The sequence below is a fragment of the Orcinus orca genome, chromosome 17, assembly GCF_937001465.1.
Source record: "Orcinus orca chromosome 17, mOrcOrc1.1, whole genome shotgun sequence".
NCBI classification, from domain to species: domain Eukaryota; kingdom Metazoa; phylum Chordata; class Mammalia; order Artiodactyla; family Delphinidae; genus Orcinus; species Orcinus orca.
In genome coordinates, this window is record NC_064575.1 from 52,739,861 (window position 1) to 52,762,556 (window position 22,696).

A 22,696-nucleotide genomic window follows, 5' to 3' on the forward strand; every position below is an offset into this window, starting at 1 on the left:
GGGCCTCTGTGAACAGAGGCAGAGATGGTCATGAGAAAAGAGAAGGAAACACATTAACTAGAACTGCACTGAGTTTAGGGACATGTGGCATAGCAGTGTCTCTAAAATCTCGATAGCCTTTCAGGTCATAATGACTTCAGTTAGTGCTACTCGTCAGAGCAGCACAGCTCTCTCGGGGACAGTTAGGCAGCCCCCACAATACAGAGGAGACACAGTTAAGTCAGTAAGACACGGTTGTTGTGTAGAAGAGAAACCTGCCAGCGAGCACAAGTAACTCGCCAGAGTCACGGTGAAAAAGCAGAGGAGCTGGATGCAAATCCACATCTGATTCCAAACTCCTACTCCTTATATCTTTTTTTTTTTCTTTTTTTTTTTTCCCCTTATATCTTTAATTCAGCATATTAAACATTAAGAAAGCATTTTCAAATGACGTACAACGTGGAATTTTTAAACTACATGTGGGAGAACGTTTATACAATTTGAATTCCTTATTTTATTCCAGAAGTTTCAAGGGAGATGGTAGAATCCCCCTCAGTGAATCTCCTTCTTGGAAGGGACGAGAAAGATTAGGATCAAGGAGAAAGGGAGGGAAGGATTGAATGGAGGCCCTGGGCAATCCATTTACCTTTATGTCATAGTTGGAATTGAAAGTAGGAAAGAGAGGGCTTAAGGGATACTCATATAATTATTTTTTTTCAAGTGTTGAGGTCATAAATACTAAAAATCAAAACAAAGCAAAAATGCAGAATACATAGAGAGTTGTATTGTTGTTCACCTATGCCCTAGAATGAGAGGGACTCTTAAGAAACTAGTGATGTAAAGAGTTTCTAGTGGGTAGTTTTTGGTTTACGTTTCCCAATGTTGAGTGTTAGGAAACTCATAAGGAAGAAATCTCATGGGACAAGCAGCGTGTATTAACCTTAACTGCTATTAATTATTCTGATAAGCTAGAAACAAAATTTTTTTGCTATAATTTGTTATCATATTTGTAGCTCTGATTTAAAAATCCAGGCAAAATCTCACTCCTGGGAAATTAAAAAGTTTAATTCTTGCACTTTTCAAATGGGTGTGTAAATGCAAATGATTAATTTGAATTATCCTCTAAAGCAAAAGAATTAAGAGCTATTCCGTTTAAAACTGTAAATTTCCCAGTCACAGTCTAGAGTTTTAAACATATGGTATTCTGCACTATTTATAGTTCCCCAGCTTGATTTCTAATTAATGCACCTGTGAGATTGCAGATGAAGATAAAGTCCTTCTCTACCTTTTTTTGATATTATGATACTTCTATTGAAATACATATGTTTATGAACTTAAAAATTCAGGATCTGCTATATGGCTGTACCTATATCAATACTTATGTCTACATCTTTATATCCATATTTAATTACTTCCATTATCTTTTGAAAGACAAGAATTATATTGCTGAAGACAGTGACTATATATTGTTCAAAACTTGAGAATAAAGCCACATTCCCTTAAGAATTTTTTTCTATTTATTAATTCTTGTTTGGAATGATCTTGGAGACAATGACTGTTGGAGATTATGAAAAGCTAAAGATATCCCTCCAAACTACCTTCTTAGCCAACTTAAATAGTTTAAGGCCACATTCTTTTTTTTTTTTTAACATCTTTATTGCAGTATAATTGCTTTACAGTGGTGTGTTAGTTTCTGCTTTATAACAAAGTGAATCAGCTATACATATACATACATCCCCATATCTCCTCCCTCTTGAGTCTCCCTCCCACCCTCCCTGTCCCACCCCTCTAGGTGGTCACCTCAGTTATCTCTTATTTTTATTTTATTTATTTATTTATTTATTTATTTTTAACATCTTTATTGGAGTATAATTGCTTTACAATAGTGTGTTAGTTTCTGCTTTATAACAAAGTGAATCAGTTATACATATACATATGTTCCCATATCTCTTCCCTCTTGCATCTCCCTCCCTCCCACCCTCCCTATCCCACCCCTCTAGGTGGTCACAAACCACCTAGCTGATCTCCCTGTGCTATGCAGCTGCTTCCCACTAGCTATCTACCTTACGCTTGGTAGTGTATATATGTCCATGCCACTCTCTCACTTCGTCCCAGCTTACCCTTTCCCCTCCCCGTATCCTCAAGTCCATTCTCTAGTAGGTCTGCATCTTTATTCCTGTCTTGCCCCTAGGTTCTTCTGACCTTTTTTTTTTTTTTTTTAGATTCCATATATATGTGTTAGCATACGGTATTTGTTTTTCTCTTTCTGACTTACTTCACTCTGGATGACACTCTCTGGGTCCATCCACCTCACTACAAATAACTCAGTTTCGTTCCTTTTTATGGCTGAGTAATATTCCATTGTATATATGTGCCACATCTTCTTTATCCATTCATCTGTTGATGGACACTTAGGTTGCTTCCATGTCCTGGCTATTGTAAATAGAGCTGCAGTGAATATTTTGGTACATGACTCTTTTTGAATTATGGTTTTCTCAGGGTATATGCCCAGTAGTGGGATTGCTGTGTCGTATGGTAGTTCTATTTGTAGTTTTTTAAGGAACCTCCGTACTGTTCTCCATAGTGGCTGTATCAATTTACATTCCCACCGACAGTGCAAGAGGGTTCCCTTTTCTCCACACCCTCTCCAGTATTTACTGTTTGTAGATTTTTTGATGATGACTGTTCTGACCGGTGTGAGATGATATCTCATTGTAGTTTTGATTTGCATTTCTCTAATGATTAATGATGTTGAGCATTCATTCATGTGTTTGTTGGCAATCTGTATATCTTCTTTGGAGAAATATCTATTTAGATCTTCTGCCCATTTTTGGATTAGGTTGTTTGTTTTTTTTTGATGTTGAGCTGCATGAGTTGCTTGTCTGTTTTGGAGATTAATCCTTTGTCAGTTGTTTCATTTGCAAACATTTTCTCCCATTCTGAGGGTTGTCTTTTCATCTTGTTTATGGTTTTCTTTGCTGTGCAAAAGCTTTTAAGTTTCATTAGGTCCCATTTGTTTATTTTTGTTTTTATTTCCATTTCTCTAGGAGGTGGGTCAAAAAGGATCTTGCTGTGATTTATGTCATAGAGTGTTCTCCCTGTGTTTTCCTCTAAGAGTTTGATGGTGTCTGGCCTTACATTTAAGTCTTTAATCCATTTTGAGTTTATTTTTGTGTATGGTGTTAGCGAGTGTTCTAATTTCATTCTTTTACATGTAGCTGTCCACTTTTCCCAGCACCACTTATTGAAGAGGCTGTCTTTTCTCCACTGTATATTCTTGCCTCCTTTTTCAAAAATAACGTGACCATATGTGCGTGGGTTTATCTCTGGGCTTTCTATCCTGTTCCAATGATCTATATTTCTGTTTTTGTGCCAGTACCATACTGTCTTGATTGCTGTAGCTTTGTAGTATAGTCTGAAGTCAGGGAACCTGATTCCTCCAGCTCCGTTTTTCTTTCTCAAGAATGCTTTGGCTATTTGGGGTCTTTTGTGTTTCCATACAAATTGTGAAATTTTTTGTTCTAGTTCTGTGGAAAATGCCATTGGTAGTTTGATAGGGATTGCATTGAATCTGTAGATTGCTTTGGGTAGTAGAGTCATTTTCACAATGTTGATTCTTCCAATTCAAGAACATGGTAAATCTCTCCATCTATTTGTATCATCTTTAATTTCTTTCATCAGTGTCTTATAATTTTCTGCATACAGGTCTTTTGTCTCCTTAGGTAGGTTTATTCCTAGATATTTTATTCTTTTTGTTGCAGTGGTAAATGGAAGTGTTTTCTTAATTTCACTTTCAGATTTTTCATCATTAGTGTGTAGGAATGCCAGAGATTTCTGTGCATTAATTTTGTATCCTGATACTTTACCAAATTCATTGATTAGCTCTAGTAGTTTTCTGGTAGCATCTTTAGGATTCTCTATGTATAGTATCATGTCATCTGCAAACAGTGACAGCTTTACTTCTTCTTTTCCAATTTGGATTCCTTTTATTTCTTTTTCTTCTCTGATTACTGTGGCTAAAACTTCCAAAACTGTGTTGAATAAGAGTGGTGAGAGTGGGCAACCTTGTCTTTTTCCTGATCTTAGTGGAAATGGTTTCAGTTTTTCACCATTGAGGATGATGTTGGCTGTGGGTTTGTCATATATGGCCTTTATTATGTTGAGGAAAGTTCCCTCTATACCTACTTTCTGCAGGGTTTTTATCATAAATGGGTGTTGGATTTTGTTGAAAGCTTTCTCTGCATCTATTGAGATGATCATATGGTTTTTCTCCTTCAATTTGTTAATATGGTGTATCACGTTGATTGATTTGTGTATTTTGAAGAATCCTTGCACTCCTGGAATAAACCCCACTTGATCATAGTGTATGATCCTTTTAATGTGTTGTTGGATTCTGTTTGCTAGTATTTTGTTGAGGATTTTTGCATCTATGTTCATCAGTGTTACTTGCCTGTAGTTTTCTTTCTTTGTGACATCTTTGTCTGGTTTTGGTATCAGGGTGATGGTGGCCTCGTAGAATGAGTTTGGGAGTGTTCCTCCCTCTGCTATATTTTAGAAGAGTTTGAGAAGGATAAGTGTTAGCTCTTCTCTAAATGTTTAATAGAATTCACCTGTGAAGCCATCTGGTCCTGGGCTTTTGTTTGTTGGAAGATTTTTAATCACAGTTTCAATTTCAGTGCTTGTGATTGGTCTGTTCATATTTTCTGTTTCTTCCTGGTTTAGTCTCGGAAGGTTGTGCTTTCTAAGAATTTGTCCATTTCTTCCAGGTTATCCATTTTATTGAAGTCCACATTCTTAAAATAAATTTAAGAGAAACAATTTAAGTGCCAAATAAAAAAATAAAGATAGCCATCCCCATCAAAAGGTGGCAAAAGTGATCACAATATAATCAGGAAATCCTCAGGCATATTTTTTTTTTCAAATTTAACCCTCCATAGTGAACATATAAGTTGGGGAATTTATTTTCAAATGATAAATTTGGTGTTTGCAGAAAATGTACTATTCTGGAAGAACTAGACTTTTTTGTGCTTTAATGAGAGTGAAAAGATTATTTTCTAGAAGCTTTGGGTCACAAATAATCAAAGGAAGGAAAGGAATTCTTGGAAGGTCATGTTCAAGGATGCTTTCTCTATGTTAATTGAATGTATCAAAGCTGCCCTGGGTCATTGTGAAGTCAAAGCTTTATTTTAGATATGAGAACTGTGGCTCTCGAAGTTTGGATACTATCAGAATTGTTTTGGTGTGCTGATATCTGAGCCTTCTGGGCAGGAATTTCTTACGTAGATGTGGTACTAGGGCTAGGCTCTGTGGAGAGCTACTCTATGTTTTATGTTAATCCTTTGGATTTGGCATATCAAAGAATACCTGTAAAATAATGAGCAGGTGATTTTATTTCCTAGTAATTGACATTGAACATATATAAATCCTGAAACAGATTAATTTCAGACCTTTTTCTCATAGCAATTGTACAAAATAAAACACCAATTTAAAAATAAAATTGCTTGACAAACCTTGGAGTGTGTCTTTGGTGAGTTGTAGTTTATATAGATGAATTTCCATATTTCTACTTACATTAAATACCATATTGTACAGTCTTTCAAATACAGAGAAAAATGTCTTACTTGGACACAATAAAAATGAATAGGGGCCTTTTGCTTTTATTTCACACCCATTTGAACAAAGTCATGTTTGTGCATTTAACACTTTATTTTCTGAAAATATTATACGTTATCTAGACAAAAAACTCTACAAAACCTTAGTATATGTTGAAGAGACTTGCAAAGGAAATATTTCTATATTTTTTTTCTCCTTCTTTCTATGAATTTCTATGGTTTATAAACCTCAGTGACAATTCAAAACTTGAAGCACTGTGAAATAATTACTCCCTTTTGGTAGTAAGAAGTTTTGGGGCATAAAAATGCGTATTTAAAATATCTGATTAAACTATTATAACTATCCAAATCTTACCTGTGTAAAGCTCTTAGAACTCACCTGCTACAGAGGCAGTGCCCCATCAGGATTAGCTGTAATCACTCATTCTTCAAGAATTAGCTCTAAAGCCATGATGGATACCTTGATTGACCATACATCCCTGTTGTGTCATGGCCTTACTTTGGCCAGAATTGGGAATCAACTTTTTTTAAAAAAGTCAATTTGATAAGCAAACTCTATATTTCAATGTTTTAATTCAAACCATTTGTGTGTCCTTTTCTGTGAATTGCCTATTTCATGGCTCTTGTCTATTTCTTTATTGGTATGTTAGTTGTTTTTTTCATTTGAATCATTATTTATATATTAATGATTTAACACTTTATATGATATTTTATTGCAAGTATTTTCACCAATTTGTCCTTTGCCTCTTTTTAAAATAAATTTATATATTTGGCTGCATTGGGCCTTCAGTGCTGCGCGTGGGCTTTCTCTAGTTGCGGCAAGTGGGGGCTACTCTTCATTGCGGTGTGTGGGCTTCTCATTGTGGTGGCTTCTCTTGTTGCGGAGCAGAAGCTGTAGGCGCGCGGGCTCAGTAGTTGTGGCTCGCGGGCTCTAGAGCGCAGGCTCAGTAGTTGTGGCGCATGGGCTTATTTGTTCCGCGGCATGTGGGATCTTCCCTGACCAGGGCTTGAACCTGTGTCCCCTCCATTGGCAGGCGGATTCTTAACCACTACGCCACCAGGGAAGTATCCTCGTCCTTTGCTTTTTAATCAATTTGTGTGTGTGTTTAACAGAAAGAGTAAGTTGTATACTCTCAAATCTATCTCTTTAGTGTGTGATAACTTGGGGGCAGTTTCTAGGGGTAGAGGTTGCTGGCCAGTCCTTACTTTACTATCCCTTAAATCCACAAAGGGCAGGACCAGTAAATGCAGATCTGAAATCTAGGGGAGGAGTCTAGGCTGGGAGTATATATCTGGATGTCACCTGTCTAGAGCATCATGGAAATATGGGTGTAGATGAATTCTTCTGTCGTAAGAATGGAAAGAGAGAAAAGAAAAGGAAACTGTGTTGGAATGTCTATTTGGGGAGTGAGAAGAGGGAAACGAGTTAGCAAAGCTGACCAGAAAGAGAAGATATTCAGAGAATCATGGACGGCCAAGAAGGCAAGAGACATAAGGTGACGGTCAACTGGTTAAGTCAGATGGATTTGGCAAGAGAAGCCAATGAAAAAGTCAAAATACAAGGAACAGAGGAGCAAAAAGGAAGCAAATAGACCAGCCTCTTCTATTCGGTCAAATGAGTACCATCTCTAAGAGCATATGAACATATTAAGACAAAACCCCAAATCATACTTGTATGTACAAAATGATCTTAAAGCCTCTGTAGTTTACTTATGCCCTCCCTCATTTCCTCTACTGTAATGACTTTTTATAGTTCCGTACCAACGAGCAAAGGAAAAATTTTATAGGGAATTATAGGAATTACCAGGAATGATGTTAACGAGCTGATGCTTCATCCTACAACATTTTATTATGATCAGTAAAATTACTTAACTGGCTTCACTGTGATAGGGAACAGGGGGAACTCTGGGAAGAGTGGGATCCCTTGGAGGTCAACAAGGTACTGTAAACTAAGGAGCAGTCTCAGCCTTCAGAGTGGAGGCCTGACCTCGCCGGAGGATGGGAACGGGGCTGCCTGGCTCACCTCCACGTTTTGTTTCTTATCCCTGTGGCTTGTGTACAGACAGTTGCTCTGGTAACATGCCTAGCATTGTCTGCATTTGTTTTTCCCTGTCAGGGAGCAGAAAGAAAAATCCGAGACGAAGAGAGGAAGCAGAACAGGAAGAAGGGGAAAGGCCAGGCCTCCCAAACCCAGTGCAACAACTGTGAGTGTGGCTGCGAAGGGGTAGGCTTTGTCTGGGCCAGGTCCACTGGGGAATGGGTGAAAAGAAGTGGGTTGCGGGTAAAATATGGACATGCAAGGGATGGCTTGCTTTTCCCTAGCAGTGGAGAAGGGGCGAACTGTCCCTGTTAAACGTAAATAGAATCACATGATCACAATGTTAGAACTAGGAGGGATTTTTCTAATGTCAAGGAGACCAACATCCTCCTTCTCCAGACAAGGAATCTAGGGCACAGAGAGGGACAGGAGGGCAAGAGGGGACCAGAGCTCCCCCTCAGGACTGCTCACGCCAAGTCCACTCTCTTTCTGCTGGTTTGGTGATGGGAGAGGGGAAGCTTTTAAAGTGTGTTCACATCTGTGGTGTTTGGGAATCTTCATAGGAGACAGTCATGAACTTTAGCTAAGATCAGATCTTACAGGTGAGAGTTTAGTCATTCACAGCCTTCTCACTTATGGGTTTTGTGATTGTGTCCAGCCTCTGATGGGAAGTTGGCGGCGATACCGTTACAGAAGAAGAGCGACATCACCTACTTCAAGACAATGCCTGATCTGCACTCCCAGCCCGTCCTCTTCATACCCGATGTTCACTTTGCAAACCTGCAGAGGACAGGACAGGTATGGCCTCCCTGCTAACATCTGCCTGCCATCCATTCACTGGGCTGGTAGAGCCTTAAGACAGCATCACTTCAGGCACTGTTGATCTTAAAAATAAAACCCATGAATTGAACAAAAAGTCAGCTCTTCCCTACAGAAAATGGAATTTTATAGAAAGGAATGTCTCAGGAGAGGAAACCAACTTACTAAGGGGAAGGTGAGAGTGAGCTGATAATCTCGAAGTGTTGACAAAGCAATGAAAGAGGAAGAAAGTAAGAAGGCTGATAACCTGTAAGAAAAGTTTTGTTTTGTTAGTTTTGTCATGTGGGATCCACCTGATGCGATGAAGCTCCATCTAATGGTGGGAAATTGAACTGCACCCATAACTTTAGAAAGTTGCCCAAGAGGAAAAATTCTTTGATTAAATAAAACTCTATCAACAATTTTTCCCTTAGTAAATTAACAGTTTCCATTGAATAGGTAAATAATTTCACACCAAGAGAAAAATGAGATTGTAGACAAGCCTTTTAAAAAAAGTTCCTGTCTTCTAGGTATATCTATAAGTGAAATTATAGAAATAATATTATATAAAGATCCAAAAATTAACTCATTATGGTAGCTCAAGTTGATGAAATGTTATGCAGCCACTAAAATTATATTTATGAAAACTATGTAGCAACATAGGAACTCATTATGATAATGTTCAGAGGGGAAAAAAGTACAATAGCCATTTGTATCTATACTGTGATTCCAAATATATACCTGAATTCGAACAAGACAAATTGTAATACTTGATGAGTAGGGCTAGGAGATGGATGACTTTTTGTAATGTCTTTAGTATTATTATTTTTTATGTTATGAATTAAAATTGTGTGAGGTAATTACTTCCCCAGTGTTAGCCAGAATTGTCTTTCACCAAACCAGTTGGGTTTAGTGACGCTTGTATTGATTAGTTTTCTTTTAAACTCAGAGTCCTCTGAGGAAAGGTCTGTTGAGAAACAGGTGCATAATGACACATTCCAGTTTTTCTTCCATTCTAAGTGTTCACACACTCATTAGAATTGACCTTAGTCTAGGAGCAGAAATCATTATCAGCTTAACTTTCTCTTTCTGGAGAATATTTTGTGTATGAGACAAAGCAGTTGTACAACCAGGGCTTTTTTTAAAAGTTGCTGTTTTTGACACAACATGGCAATAAAATACCCATAGTTTTTTCTTAGAGTGCATTCCACTAAAATGTAGCATTCCCATCTTGTCTTGCTTGTTTGATAGGAAAAGGACACAAAGAAGAAAGGAAGGATATTATGATTTATTAAGCTATGAGGGCCAGCACCTATTTTTATTATTTTTTAATTCCCAAGAACATGATGGTGATTTGTGTATTTACAGTCTTCGTAAATACATGGGATTTTTTGAAGCTAGGTGTCCACACCTTCCAGGAGAGAGGGGGAAACTGAGTTAAATTGCTCTTATTATTTACTGGTGTGATTCTGGCTTCAGCCCGGTGTCAAAACTGACAGCCTGACCTGTTCTCTTGGCAAGATTTCTCTGAAATACACAAAGCTGTAAACGAATCCTAAGAGGAAAAGTGACCAAATCTGACTGCTCGTGACTGTCAGTCCTCTGGCCTCACTTGCTCCCTCCGTGTCCTGAGCTGGGCTCCTAGCCTGTGGCTGAATCAGAAGGAAAGTGTAGCCTTTACCGTGGGTTGGTTGCAGCAATTTGCAAAGCAGCCCAGTCAGCGTCCCCTGGGGCGTTGCGAAGTTAAGTCCCGCTGTCTGGGGCTGTTCTTGAAGAGCCTTCGGCTTCCCCTGTGGCCTTGGAGTCAGAGTTAAGGCGCTCAGTTAGGGAGCCTGCCTGGGCTTCAGGCAACAAAGGAACACACTCTTCTGTGCTCTAGAACAATGGGTGAACGTCCTGTGGTTGATCAACTTGCTTGGCCGAAGGAAAGGAGCGCCTACTGTGTAGCTGGCTGGAACTTTAAAGGCTGCCTTTTCTTAGAAAAGCTGCGAGCCTTGGGAGATGGGTCCAGAGGCAGGAGGGAAGAGGGCAGTGCCGTGGCGTGAGAAGTGGGCATGGGACAGGGCTTGGCTGACTTTGACAGGCAAAATGAGAGCTAGTTGTGGCAGATCAAAAGCTGGGCCAGTTTTACCATAAGGGAGCAGGGGCGGGTAGGGGAGGAAGGGCCATGGTACCCACTGCAGGCGTGAGCCTGGTAAAATCAGCCACGCGGCAGCCCTGCACAACTGCGGGGCAAGGAGCTGTTTAGCTTTCATGGTCGGTGAGCGCTCCGAGCCACGCTGAAGGCACCTCCGCTCTGGTCACGTGGCCTGGGGAGCAGGCTTTTCACTATCAGCCCACATGTCCCCTGCTCCCTCATTATCTCACTGATTCACTTGTGGGTTGATACATTCACCAGACGGTTATCAAAACCTCATATGAGGGCATGAACCCAACGTGCAGGCTCTGGGGAGATCGTCAGTCTCCCTCTCCTCGCACTGAAGTCCTGATACGCACTGTGGCTTCTGTCGGGAATGCCTTTAAAAAGAAGGGACAAGGGGAGCTTGGGAGAAACGGTGGGAGGCAGAGGCATTATCCCACTGGATAACATGTACTTGGCGGGTATGAGCCTTCCTCTAGCCACCTGAACACAGGGAGGACATCATTCCTCCCTCACAACCTCAAGAACCGTCTCCCCACTTGTGGCTTGTAAACCCTCCATCCCCCAGATCAGAGGCATTCTTTTTTTTTTTTTTTTTTTTTTTTTTGCGGTACGCGGGCCTCTCACTGCTGTGGCCTCTCCCGTTGTGGAGCACAGGCTCCGGACGCGCAGGCTCAGCGGCCACGGCTCACGGGCCCAGCTGCTCCGCGGCATGTGGGATCTTCCCGGACCGGGGCACGAACCCATATCCCCTGCATTGGCAGGCGGACTCTCAGCCACTGCGCCACCAGGGAAGTATAGGCATTCTTGGTAAGAATGCAGGTTCCCAAGTTCCATTCCAGGCCTTTCAAATTAAAATCTCTGAAGGGGGACTCTGGGAATTTGCATTTACGAGAAGTTCTCCAGATAGTTTTTATGCACTCTAAAGTTTGAGAAACACTGTCTAAGAATTAAATTCGTGCAATAAGCCCTACAGCCAACCAAGAAGAAACAGTGGGTCATTACATGAGAGGAGGAGAAATGACAGTGCAAGGAGGTGACAGGGACGGTGCAGCAGAGGCTGCTCAGGAGGCCAGGAGGACACTTAAGAGAAGGCTGCTTCCAGCTTTGGGTCACCAGTCACCTTTGCAGAGAGCTGTCCATAACCCTACCAGGGTGGTGCAGCAGGGTGGATGTATTATGCCACGTTTAAAGAAACCAGCAAAAGACAAGCCAACATCAGGAACTTTTCCTCCAAATCCAGTTGTGTGTCCAGTGCCATGGCTCAGGCTCCCTTGCTTATGTGGGTCACTCTATATGCATCTAAATAGACAGTCCCATTACTAGCACATGTCAGTGCTCTGATGCCACACTGAAACGTGGGGTCTGGGGAGGAAACGTGTTACCTTCATTGTTCTCTGTTTAAGAAGAAACAAAGTATACAATACAACCATAGACGTTAAAAAGTTTAAGAGGAAAAAGTTCCCTGTGGAAATCCGAGCTAATGTCTAGAATGACTCATTCCCAAAGAGTTCCCGGTAACCAGCTTTGTTATATAACTAAGTTTGGGTTTGGCAGCATCCCAGGAACGGCCACGAGCCTTTGAGAAAGTTTCCACGGAGAGTGTCAGTCTAGACACAGCTGTTTCTCTCCCAGGTGGCTGCAGCAGGGACAGTGAAGAAATGGATTAGAACCAGAGGTGACTTTGAAGTTAATGTGTGAATGTTGGATACTAACTTGAGTTTCATCCTTCACCCAAATGGAAATGGTCCTGCAGCACATAGTTAAAGCTCACAAAAGGCCCACAATTAATTGTCATAAATAATTGGATGAAGAGGACTTAACATACATAGCGGATACCCTCTGGATTTCCAGAGTTGCATAAAATAAGGATGCTTCATAATGTCTTTAAATCTGGTTCTGCCTGCTGCCATGCTGGCCACCAAAAGAAGTCTCTTTTCCTTCTGGCCAGAACACCTCCTAGAGCTAAATGACCTTTCCTGGCCTGAGGGTAGTTGACTCCTAGATTTTTGTGGTCGCGGGATGCCAGGGTAACCCAGGTCCCTTTGGGGAAAAAACAGAGGCCTGGGGTTACTGCCGTGGGGACTTCCTGTTCTGCTCTCTTCTCCAAAGCACTCTGTCTGGAGTCAGCTCTCCTGTGGACTGGATAGGATTGGTTACTCACAGGCCCTGCTCCAAGGCCTTCGTAAACAATGATTTTTAGATCTTGCTAAAATATTTCCTTAATGTCAAAAGCAAGATTTGGCTTAGGGCTATAGGTAAACTGATTTCCAATTTTAGTTCATTAAAATCTAAGAATTAACCCTAGGGAGACTGTGAAGAGGTTAAATTTGTATTTCCTCAGACACACATGTGCAGCATCATTAAACAGATTTGTCTTTTGTCTTTTTTGAGACAGTGTAATGCCTTAGGAAAGTCTATGCATCATGTAATATATTTCCATTTCTTGTGTCCAAACTACAGTAAGCCTGTTGTTTTGTTCCACAGGTGTATTACAACACGGATGATGAACGAGAAGGGTAAGACACTCGGTCTTTTCACTCAAGCACCCAAAGTCAGTTCATGTCAGTAGAAATGGGTTTCCAAGCACAGGGTAATGGGGCAGGGGGTGAGAATGTCTGCTCAGCCTCCAGACTCAGAGCTAGGAAAGGCTTGACTCTGGGGATTGTCTGGAAGGAGGCTGGGGAATGCCATTCTCCTTCCAGGCAGATGTAGCACAGTATACTGCTAGGCAATGTCTTCTAGGCAATGTAGCACAATATACTGCATCCTTGATAGGTGGTCAGCCAGCTTCTACTTGAATGTTCCCAGTGATGGGAATATTCTGATACTCATGATACTGTTGGCCAGTTCCAGCTCCAGGAAGTTTGTTGAACTGATGTCTGTCTTCTTTTGACCCATTAGCTCTATTTCTGCTCTCTGGATAAGTCTCAACCTTTCCTCCTCATTCAGACATAGTTTTACCTCTCAGCATCTTAATTCCCCCTCCAGGGGGTACCACTAGATTTGTTAATAGTCTCCTTAAAGCTGGCTCTCAGAAATACACATGTTCTGAACCACAGGAGTTGGAGATTATATTGGGATAATTTCTTCTTGTGACCTGGATACTGTTTTTCTCTTAAAGCAATCTAGAACTACGTTCATTTTTCATCTACATAACATTACTTATATACAACTAAAGTCTTGGTTTGCATTAATTACATGTGTATAACTAAACTCTCTAGATCACTGGTTTTTCAAACTGTAGTCAAACCAGGTATTCTTCCCTATGCAATTAACATATTTACTGGTAAAACATTTCAAAGTGAAGTAAGTGGAGCAGATATTCTTGAGCTCATTTCCTAGAGCAGAGCTCAGGGAACTATAGCCTAAGGGCCAAATCAAGGCCTAATACTTTTTGTACTGTCTGCAAACATTTTTAAATGGTTGAAAAAATCCCAAAGAAGAATAATATTGCATGATACTTGAAAATTATGAGGTTCAAGTGCCCATAAATGAAGCTTAATTGGAATGCAGCCACATTAATGCCTTCGTGTCTTGTCTCTGGCTGTCTTGGTGCTGCCACAGCAGAGCTGAGTACAGAGGCGCTGCTGTAGTTGCAGCAGAGACCGTCCGTCTAGCCTGGAAAGCCTAAATATTTACTTTACAGAAAAAGTGTGCCACCCTCCAAAGGATAGAGGATCTCAGAAGAGCCTAATAATTCCCTAGTTGGTTAGGAGCAGAGCCTTGTCCAGGATTTGACCTCTAGATTCTGAGTTCCAAATTTTCTAAATACATAATTAGATTGTTCTTTTCATCTTGGTACAGAGGCAATGTATTCCAGTGGTGGGAATGAACAGAAACGCTTAGCACGAGCAGTTGTAATCTGTTGTTCACATAGTTTACAAAGGACAGGTTGATGTCACGGAAAGAACGTTGACTCTGAGCTGAGGAAGCCCGGGTTCTACTCCCGGGCTGCCGCTCACCAGTGTGAAGCCTGGGGCCACCTCCCTGACCTCTGGGCTTCGGTGTCCTCCATCGTAAAATGAGGATTTTGTATAAGACGATCTGTAAGATCTCTTGTGAGAAAATTGAGTGTTATGGATAAGAAATGCCTGGGACTTAAATGCTCTTGCACGTGCAGGCTGCGCTTGTGAATCTGCCTCAGCGTAACTGTCCTTCCCTGCAAGTCGGCAACATTTAGGTGGCGAACTGACCTACTTTGACCTCTTTTGGCCTGGCCTCTCTGTAACAATTCCCCTCTTTTATTGCAGAATCTTGAGGCCTGAGGCCCAAGGCTCTTACTCTTAACCATCTTCTAATTAGCGTTTGACTGAGCAATATGGGGGGCCTTGGAGCCCAGCGTTAGCACATAGTAGGACTTGGCTATGGTTACATGTAAAAGTGGTAATCGACATTCACTGGACACCTTGGCTAGGCACTGTCCTAAGTGCTTTCTATGGATTATTTTATTGGATTCTTCCAAAATTCCCATAGGGAAGATGCTATACGTACTTCCACTTTATAATGAGGAAACTGAAACTTCAAAAGATCAGGAAACTTCGAAGCCGCATAGCTGGTGAGTGACAGAGGCAGGATTTGAACCTGGGTCTAGCTGCACTCCCATCGCCTGCCTTTAGCCATCACGCCCCATCACCTAACCCTCGTAATTCTTGATCTGTGGCTGCCAAGGAATCATCCAGAGACAGGCCCTCATCGTGATGGCTCTCTGGCCTTGACAAAGGCACACCGTTTGGATTTTCGGACCCAGGTTGTGACAAGCCTAGGAGAGTGTACCTGGCGGAGGGGGTCAGTTCACCGAGCCCTGGGGAGAACCACCTTCATGGGCATTCGCTTAGCCTTCATCAGATCAGGACTGTCTGGCCAGTTCTCCTCTCTCCCTGCCAGGCATAAATCAGTTAGTATTAAAGCATCTAACTGAGTGTTGGAGAGCGTCCTTCAGGCAGCCACCAGCTGGAGGACACAGCCTGCCCAGGTGCACCAGGGCCCTCTCCCGACTACTCCAAAGCCGGAGTGGTGGCCAGACACGGGCTTGTTCATGAGGAGGAGAGCTTTTTGGCCCGAAGCGCCAGCAGTTATAGAGAAACTAGAGAAAGTTCGGATGAGGTGGGATGGGGAGCCATCGCCAGCTAAGTACCTGAACGAAACGAAAAGAGGAGCACCTGTTCGCTCCTGCCTCCCTGTCTAGTGATAAGTATTTGGGGTGACTTCTGGTGCCGAATTTGGGGATCACAGACCCCATGCAGGCTTGTTTCCTAGGCAGGGGCTACACCAGATACAGAGGCTTTTGGACACCATCTCTGAGGAGCAGGTCTCTCGCTGCATATCAGAATCAAGCCGGGGAGTTAAAAAAATACTGACATATAGGGACCGTCTCCGGGGATTTTGACTAAATTGGCAGATGGGTGCAGCTCAGGCATGGAGACCTTTTTAAAGTCACCAGGTGATTCTAATGCACGCAGTGTTTGAGAACCACTGCTCTAGAGCCAGTCAGCCATGATTTGAGTCTTGCATTGATCTTACAAGCTGTGTAACTTAAGATAACAACCTTTTGGGGCCTCAGGTCCCTCATCTAAAAATAGCAAATATTAATACCTACCTGCTAGAATTATTAGAAGCATTAATACGTAAAATGCCCTGACACATGGAAGATGCTTTCAAAAAAACAGAGCCGTTGTTGTTGCCAAGGTTCCTTTTCAGGCCCTAAATAAATGATACTTCATTGAGAAATGGAAGAGAGGAAGATGAAGAAAAATGGAAAGAAAAACCAGACAAAAAGGATTTTCTGTAGAGCTGAGCCCTTAACCGGGGATTCATGAATGGCTCTCATGGGGAAGAGGGAAGGGCCTTACGCTCCCTGAAACAGTATTTAAATTGATATTCAAATATCATGCATGATGAGAAATTCTATTTCCGTTATTTCTGGGGATCTGGTATCCATCTCCATCTGACCTCTAGTTCCTGGAAAACCATTCTTGCCTTAATCCTCTGTCCACACTGGTCCCCACAGAGGTGTCCCCCGTTCCAGTCTATTGTGAGGTCCCCTCAAGTCTAGCAGCTCTGTGGCTTCTGCACTGCATTTGGGGCACAGGGATTCTTGGCAAATTTGGGCATCCTCATGTTTGTTTTTAATCAAACCTTTTATTTCAAGATAATTATTGATTCACATGCACTTGTAAGAAGCCCAACCCCTTTTCTTTCTTTTTTTTTTTTTTTTTTTTTGGCCACACTGCTCAGCATGTGGGATCTTAGTTCCCCGACCAGGGATTGAACCCAGGCCCACGGCAGTGAAAGCACCATTTTAACCACTGGACCACTGGGGAATTTCCAGGCCCACCCCCTTTTCAATTGATGTATTTTTATTTTTACTGTTAGATATTGCAGTTAAAAAATCCACCCAATAATACTCAAATCTGCATCAGATATACAAGGAAGATTTTTAGAAAATATTTAAGGAAATGAAAATCATGTTTACCATCCCTCAGAGTAGCAGATTTTTATCAGTTTCTTACATTAGTACCAGTTATTCTTGCTTGTATACTAGTTAGCCATTTTGCAAATTAGAAGATTTGAACTAAAGACTCTTAGAACTAAGCTTTGCCTTTTTAAATAAATTTAACCTACATTTGCCCTCTCTGTTGCTCTTCATTTCTTCCTTTATTTCTCTGTTTCTCTTTGGGATCCTTTTCCTATTTTTTTTTTTTAATTGAAGTATAGTTGATTTACAATGTTGTGTTAGTTCCTGGTGTATAGCAAAGTGATTGTTATACATGGGATCCTTTTCCTATTGCCAGAAGAATTCTGTTTAATAATTCTTTTGTTGTGGAACTTTTGGCAAAGAATTCTCTCATATTTGTTTATTTGTTGTAAATGTTTTTATTTTGTAATCGCTTTTCTAGGGTATTTCTGTTAGGTATCAAATTCCAGGTTGGCAGTTACTTTCTTTCAGTTTTGGTTTCCATCATTTTTTGTTGAGAAGTCAACTGTCTTATTGTTGCTATTTGAAATGTAATCTTTTCTTTCTTCCCTTCCTTCCTTCCTTCCATCCTTCCTTCCTTCCTTCCTCCCTTTTTCTTTCATTTGAGAAAGACTGTTTTAAAATTTTTCTCTTTCTCCCAGGTTTTCAAATTTTTTATGATGTTTCTACGTGTGGGTTTTCTTTGTACTTTCTTTTCCCCCCTGCTTGGTATTTTATACCACTCATTGAATCTGTGAGTTGATGTCTTTCATCAGTTTTGGAACATTCTTGGCTGTTATCTCTTCAAATAGTGCTCTTCCCTGTTCTCTCCCCACTCCTTTGAGACTCTAAATGTGTATTAGAGTTTTTTATTCTGTCCCTATGTTTTTTATGTTCTTTTCTAAACTGCCCATCTTCTGTACTCACCATGCTCCAGCCTGGATATTTTCTATTGACCTCTCAAATCCTCTCTTCTGCTAGGTTCAATATACTAAACCCATCTATTGAGTTATTAATTTCAATTATTGCACTTTTTAGTTCTAGGACTTCCACTTAATTGGTTTATTTTAATGAACTTCAATTCTAAATGTCTTGTCATTTATTTTCATGAACATAATAATAACTATGCTATAAGTATGTTATCTGGGTCTGTTTCTATTGTATGTATTTCCCTTGGTCCTGTTTAATATTTGATAATCATTGAATGATGAACAATATGCATAAAAATTATGGAGGCTCTGGATGACCATATTTTTCCTTATGAAGGTTTTCCCTATCTGGTATGTAGCCTTAGTTAACAGATCACCATAACTGAGTCAGGGACAGAACTGACCCAAAGCTGGGTTGCAGTTTATTTTAACCTCAGATGACCTCTAATTCATCCTAACTCCTAGATTGTACCTTTGAGGGACTTTCTATGGGTCTTTTTCCTTCATGGAGCTTGAAGTTCAATTTTTGTCTCCTTAGCATGGGGAGACTACCCAAGCCTCCTCTATGAGTTTCAAGGGCTTTCTGCTTAACTTCTTACTCTCTTATCCTGTGCAGCTTAAAAACTTGGCGAATACCTGGGAAGGAATACTGCAGTGTCTGGCTTACTTCTCTGTGCTTCTCTACTCTCTGGAAGTTTTCCTATTAGTCCTGAATAGCTTTGCAGCCCTAAACACCAATTTCTGTTTCTCTAACACCATAAGATTGCCAAAAGCTGTGCAGACTTCTTTGCCATTAAGTATGTGCCTCTGCTGCGATCACCATCCTCTACTCCCAGCTGAGAAATGGCAAATGCTTCGAGAGGAAAGTGGCCCACTGACTATCAGCTCACCTCTCGCATTTTTCTCCTCTGAGATCTCAGCTCTCAGGTTCTGGCTGACTCAACAGTAGTGTCCAATACCTTCAATAAGATTAAATATATATGTATATATTTACAGTTACTTATATTGTTCTTGGCTGGAACATTGCTTGGTTTGCCATAAGATACAACATCTTAGCCAGAAACAGAAATATCTGTATTTCCTCTTAAAATGATCCTTCTGGGGCCTACTGACCTAGTTATTTACTACTTTCAATTGTAAGCTCTTAACTACCATAATTGTAAACATATGTGGGGTTTGTTTGTTGATTTTGGTTTGTGTGTACTGAGTGTGTCAGATGAACTTCTATCAAGACCCTGAACTAGCATTGATTAAAGTCATTTGGGGATGATAGGTTCTTCCCCAGAGTGATTTATTGTTGAAAATAAACTAATTGAGATTCTACTCCATAATGTGAAAGACTTTGTGAGGACTTGAACATAAGAGCACCTCCTCTTTTCTGAGGCTAACAAAGGGTAAGGATGTTAATTTATTTAGGGCAGATGTGGTCATCAGCCTACACAGGCCATAAGCAGAGTTGTGAACTAGACAAACTATGTCTCCATGGTGCCTGCACCTCCTTTCCATGCTTTATTTTGGTACCTCCTCACCTAGGTACTGATGCCTAGTGTGGTTCAACCTGATAGGTAGGGCTCAACATTGCCAAGTATGTCCAGAGACAGGCTTCAGATCCAAACACCTTCCCAGTTTTTCTTCTGATGAAACTTAGCCATCCTTTTTTACACCTCAGGGACTTTCTTTCCCTGACATTGACCCCACAAAGCAATGATTTCATATGTTGCTGGAACTGGAGTCCCTCTACATGTTAACATGTTGTGCCCACGGGATGGAGACTGATGTCAGAGAAAGCACCTTCTCCTTGTTCTTGTCCTTTTGTGCTACAAGCCAGTGTAACTGAACAGGACATTAGGAGATCTGAAATCCTTACTCTTTCTATCAATTGGGCAGTCATTTCTGCCCTTTTTTTCTCACCTTGCTTTAAAAAGAAATGAAACCATTGAATTCAGACCACACAAGCTTATTGACTCCTACTGGGTTTATAGATTTGAAAGTGTGAAAAAACATTTCTGAACTCCCAAGAGAAATGTGGTTTATCCAAGATGTTATTTTAATGGCAAAGTTTGTCATGCTCAGAATGGGGTGCTGTCAAAAGTCAACAGACCTGGAAAAATGTAAATAAATCTTTCTTGATGAGAGAAAGAAAATCCCTAGTTTAGGAACCCTAACACAACATGAAAGAGTGTCTGGTGATGTTTCAGGCTATTTACCCATCATTAACCTACTGGTCATTGACAGCAATGTCAATAGATTTTTAATCTTCTGCTCCCAGGGTCATGGTCAGTCCAGCTCCAAGACATGACAGAAGAATATGACCCGCTTTTATGGTTTTAAAGAAAAGTGAGGGAAAGATAGAGGGAACAGTGCTCTAAAAACTTATTACCACCTTCAGCTGGGACTTGAGTTTGAGTTTTTCTTCTGGCTATTTCCATAGTTTGACTTACTATGGAATAAAATAGAATGCTGACTCTGAATATCATTTCTCATACCCTCACTCATCATCATCTCAGATTTATCGAGTACTTTATCATGAGGTTGTTCCTCAGAGCTGGGTTCTCTCAACAGCCTGTTTCACTGTTTTAGCTGCGTTGCCCTGCGTAAGACACATAACGCCCTGAGCCTTAGTTTGGTCATCACCGAAATAGGGATAAGATTGGTCTTTGCGCTGCTGGCTCACAGAGTGTTCATAAGACTTAACTGACCAAGGAGACGTAAAGTGCTTTGATGAAAAGCGTGGTCTTATTAAGGGCTCATAAACATAATTTTGGACCACCTAGAGTAGAAGATGGTAATTTAAAGCCTTGTTGGTTTAATACTTTAAACTATTAGAATTAATAGAAGTACTTTTTGGACTGGCCACAGTTTTATACCATGTGTTCTTTCTACCACTGGACCCCACCATTAGCTCCAGTTGAGAATTGATAAAAAGAACTTCTTAATGACAATGATGCCAATAGGGACTTGGCTTTGGAGCAGGGTTTTTTGTTTGTTTGTTTGCAGTACGCCGGCCTCTCACTGTTGTGGCCTCTCCTGTCGCGGAGCACAGGCTCCGGACACGCAGGCTCAGCGGCCATGGCTCATGGGCCCAACCGCTCTGCGTCATGTGGGATCTTCCCGGACCGGGGCACGAACCCGTGCCCCCTGCATTGGCAGGCGGACTCTCAACCACTGCGCCACCAGGGAAGCCCCGGAGCAGGGTTTTATATTATCTTGGAAGCTTGGGATTGATATAATGTCAGTCTCTGATGCAGGAAGCTTTTCCAACTTTAGCCCTTAAATTGGGCCAAAGTGTCAGTTTGGGCTGTTTGCTATCTGATAGGGAATGGAAACTTTGAGCTCTTTCAAATTGTCTGCCTTATGTACTCTTCCCCGTATGTCTCTTCCTCAAATCTCTCCAACTTTAATTATCATGATCATCATGACCATCATCATCTCTAACTAACACTTCTATAGTACTTAAAATGTATCAGGCAACTTTGTGAGTTTGAATTTACATTATGTTGAATTCATTTAATCCTCTCAACAGCCTCCTTTTAAAGAGGCTGTTGGCTCAGGGCAGTTGAAGAATTTGTCCATGTTTCCGTAGCTAGTAGATTGCAAAGCACGGGTTTATTTTTTAAATTTTTAATTGAAATCTAGTTGGTTTACTGTGTTGTGTTAGTTTCAAGTGTACAGCAGAGTGATTCAGTTATACATATAATTTTTCAGATTCTTTTCCATTATAGGTTATGGGTTATTACAATGGATTATTACAATAAGATATCGAGTATAGTTCTTTGTGCTATACAGTAGGTTCTTTCTGGTTATCTATATTATATAGAGTAGTGTGTATATTTTAATCCCAAACTCCTAATTTATCCCTCCCGCCCTTTCCCCTTTGGTAACCATAAGTTTGTCTTCTATGTCTGTGAGTCTGCAAAGCAGGGGTTTAAACCAAGGTAGTCTGGACCCAGATCTCATGTCTTAACAATTCTGCAGAACTGCCTATCTGGCATTGCTTCATGTGCCTGGTTCCAGGAATCCCCAGAGAGATTAAAGTCTTCTAAAAACCCACACCTGCTCTCTTGAGGGCTTAAAGGGACCGTAAGACTCCATGCAGGGGCATTTTCTCAGTGTTTTAGTCAGTTTGGGTTGCTATAACAAAATACCATAAACTGGGTGGCTTAAATAACAGAAATGTATTTTTCAGTTCTGGAGGCTGGAAGGCTGAGATCAGGGTACCAGTATGGTCAGTGTCTGGTGAGGACCCTTTTCTGGCCTGCAGATCACCATCCTCTTGCTGTGTCCTCACGCGGCAGAAAGAGAGAGGGTGTCCCTTTCTCATAAAGACACTCGCATCATGGAGGCCCCACCCTCAGGGCCTAATTACCTCTCAATGCCCGGACCTCTGAATACCATCCTCCTGGGGGTTAGGGTTTCAGCATATGAGTTTGAGGGGACACTCAGCGGCAATGACTTCTCTTCAGTGACAATCTGTTCTTCTCATTTCCTTCCTCTGGAACAGCCCTCCCTTCCCTAGAGTGCCCAGAGAGACAGAGACTTTGGGAGGAAATGCAGAGCCACCAGAACTGGCCAGTTGGGGACCCGTGGGCCCTCAGGAAGGGGGACCGAAACCCTCTCCCATGAGGAAGGGCCGGGTCTAGGGAACCTCAGCCACTGCAGTCTCCTCTGCTCCAAGCTGATGGAGTTGTGGAATAGCAGGAACCGAGGGCAGCCTCATAACTTAGAACCAGTGAGGCAGGCCCG

General features: G+C 41.3%; 1 protein-coding gene across 5 annotated transcripts in view; it reads left to right on the forward strand.

Annotated features, from left to right (window-relative positions):
* Positions 1–22,696, forward strand: part of GRHL2 (grainyhead like transcription factor 2) — a 166,517-nt gene that overhangs the window by 127,119 nt on the left and 16,702 nt on the right. For all 5 annotated transcript variants that reach the window (XM_033438178.2, XM_033438182.2, XM_049700159.1 and 2 more), the window contains 3 exons: positions 7,708–7,795; positions 8,288–8,427; positions 13,055–13,086. In XM_033438178.2, coding sequence (XP_033294069.1) covers positions 7,708–7,795; positions 8,288–8,427; positions 13,055–13,086 — 260 coding nt within the window. The remainder of the gene's footprint in view (positions 1–7,707; positions 7,796–8,287; positions 8,428–13,054; positions 13,087–22,696) is intronic.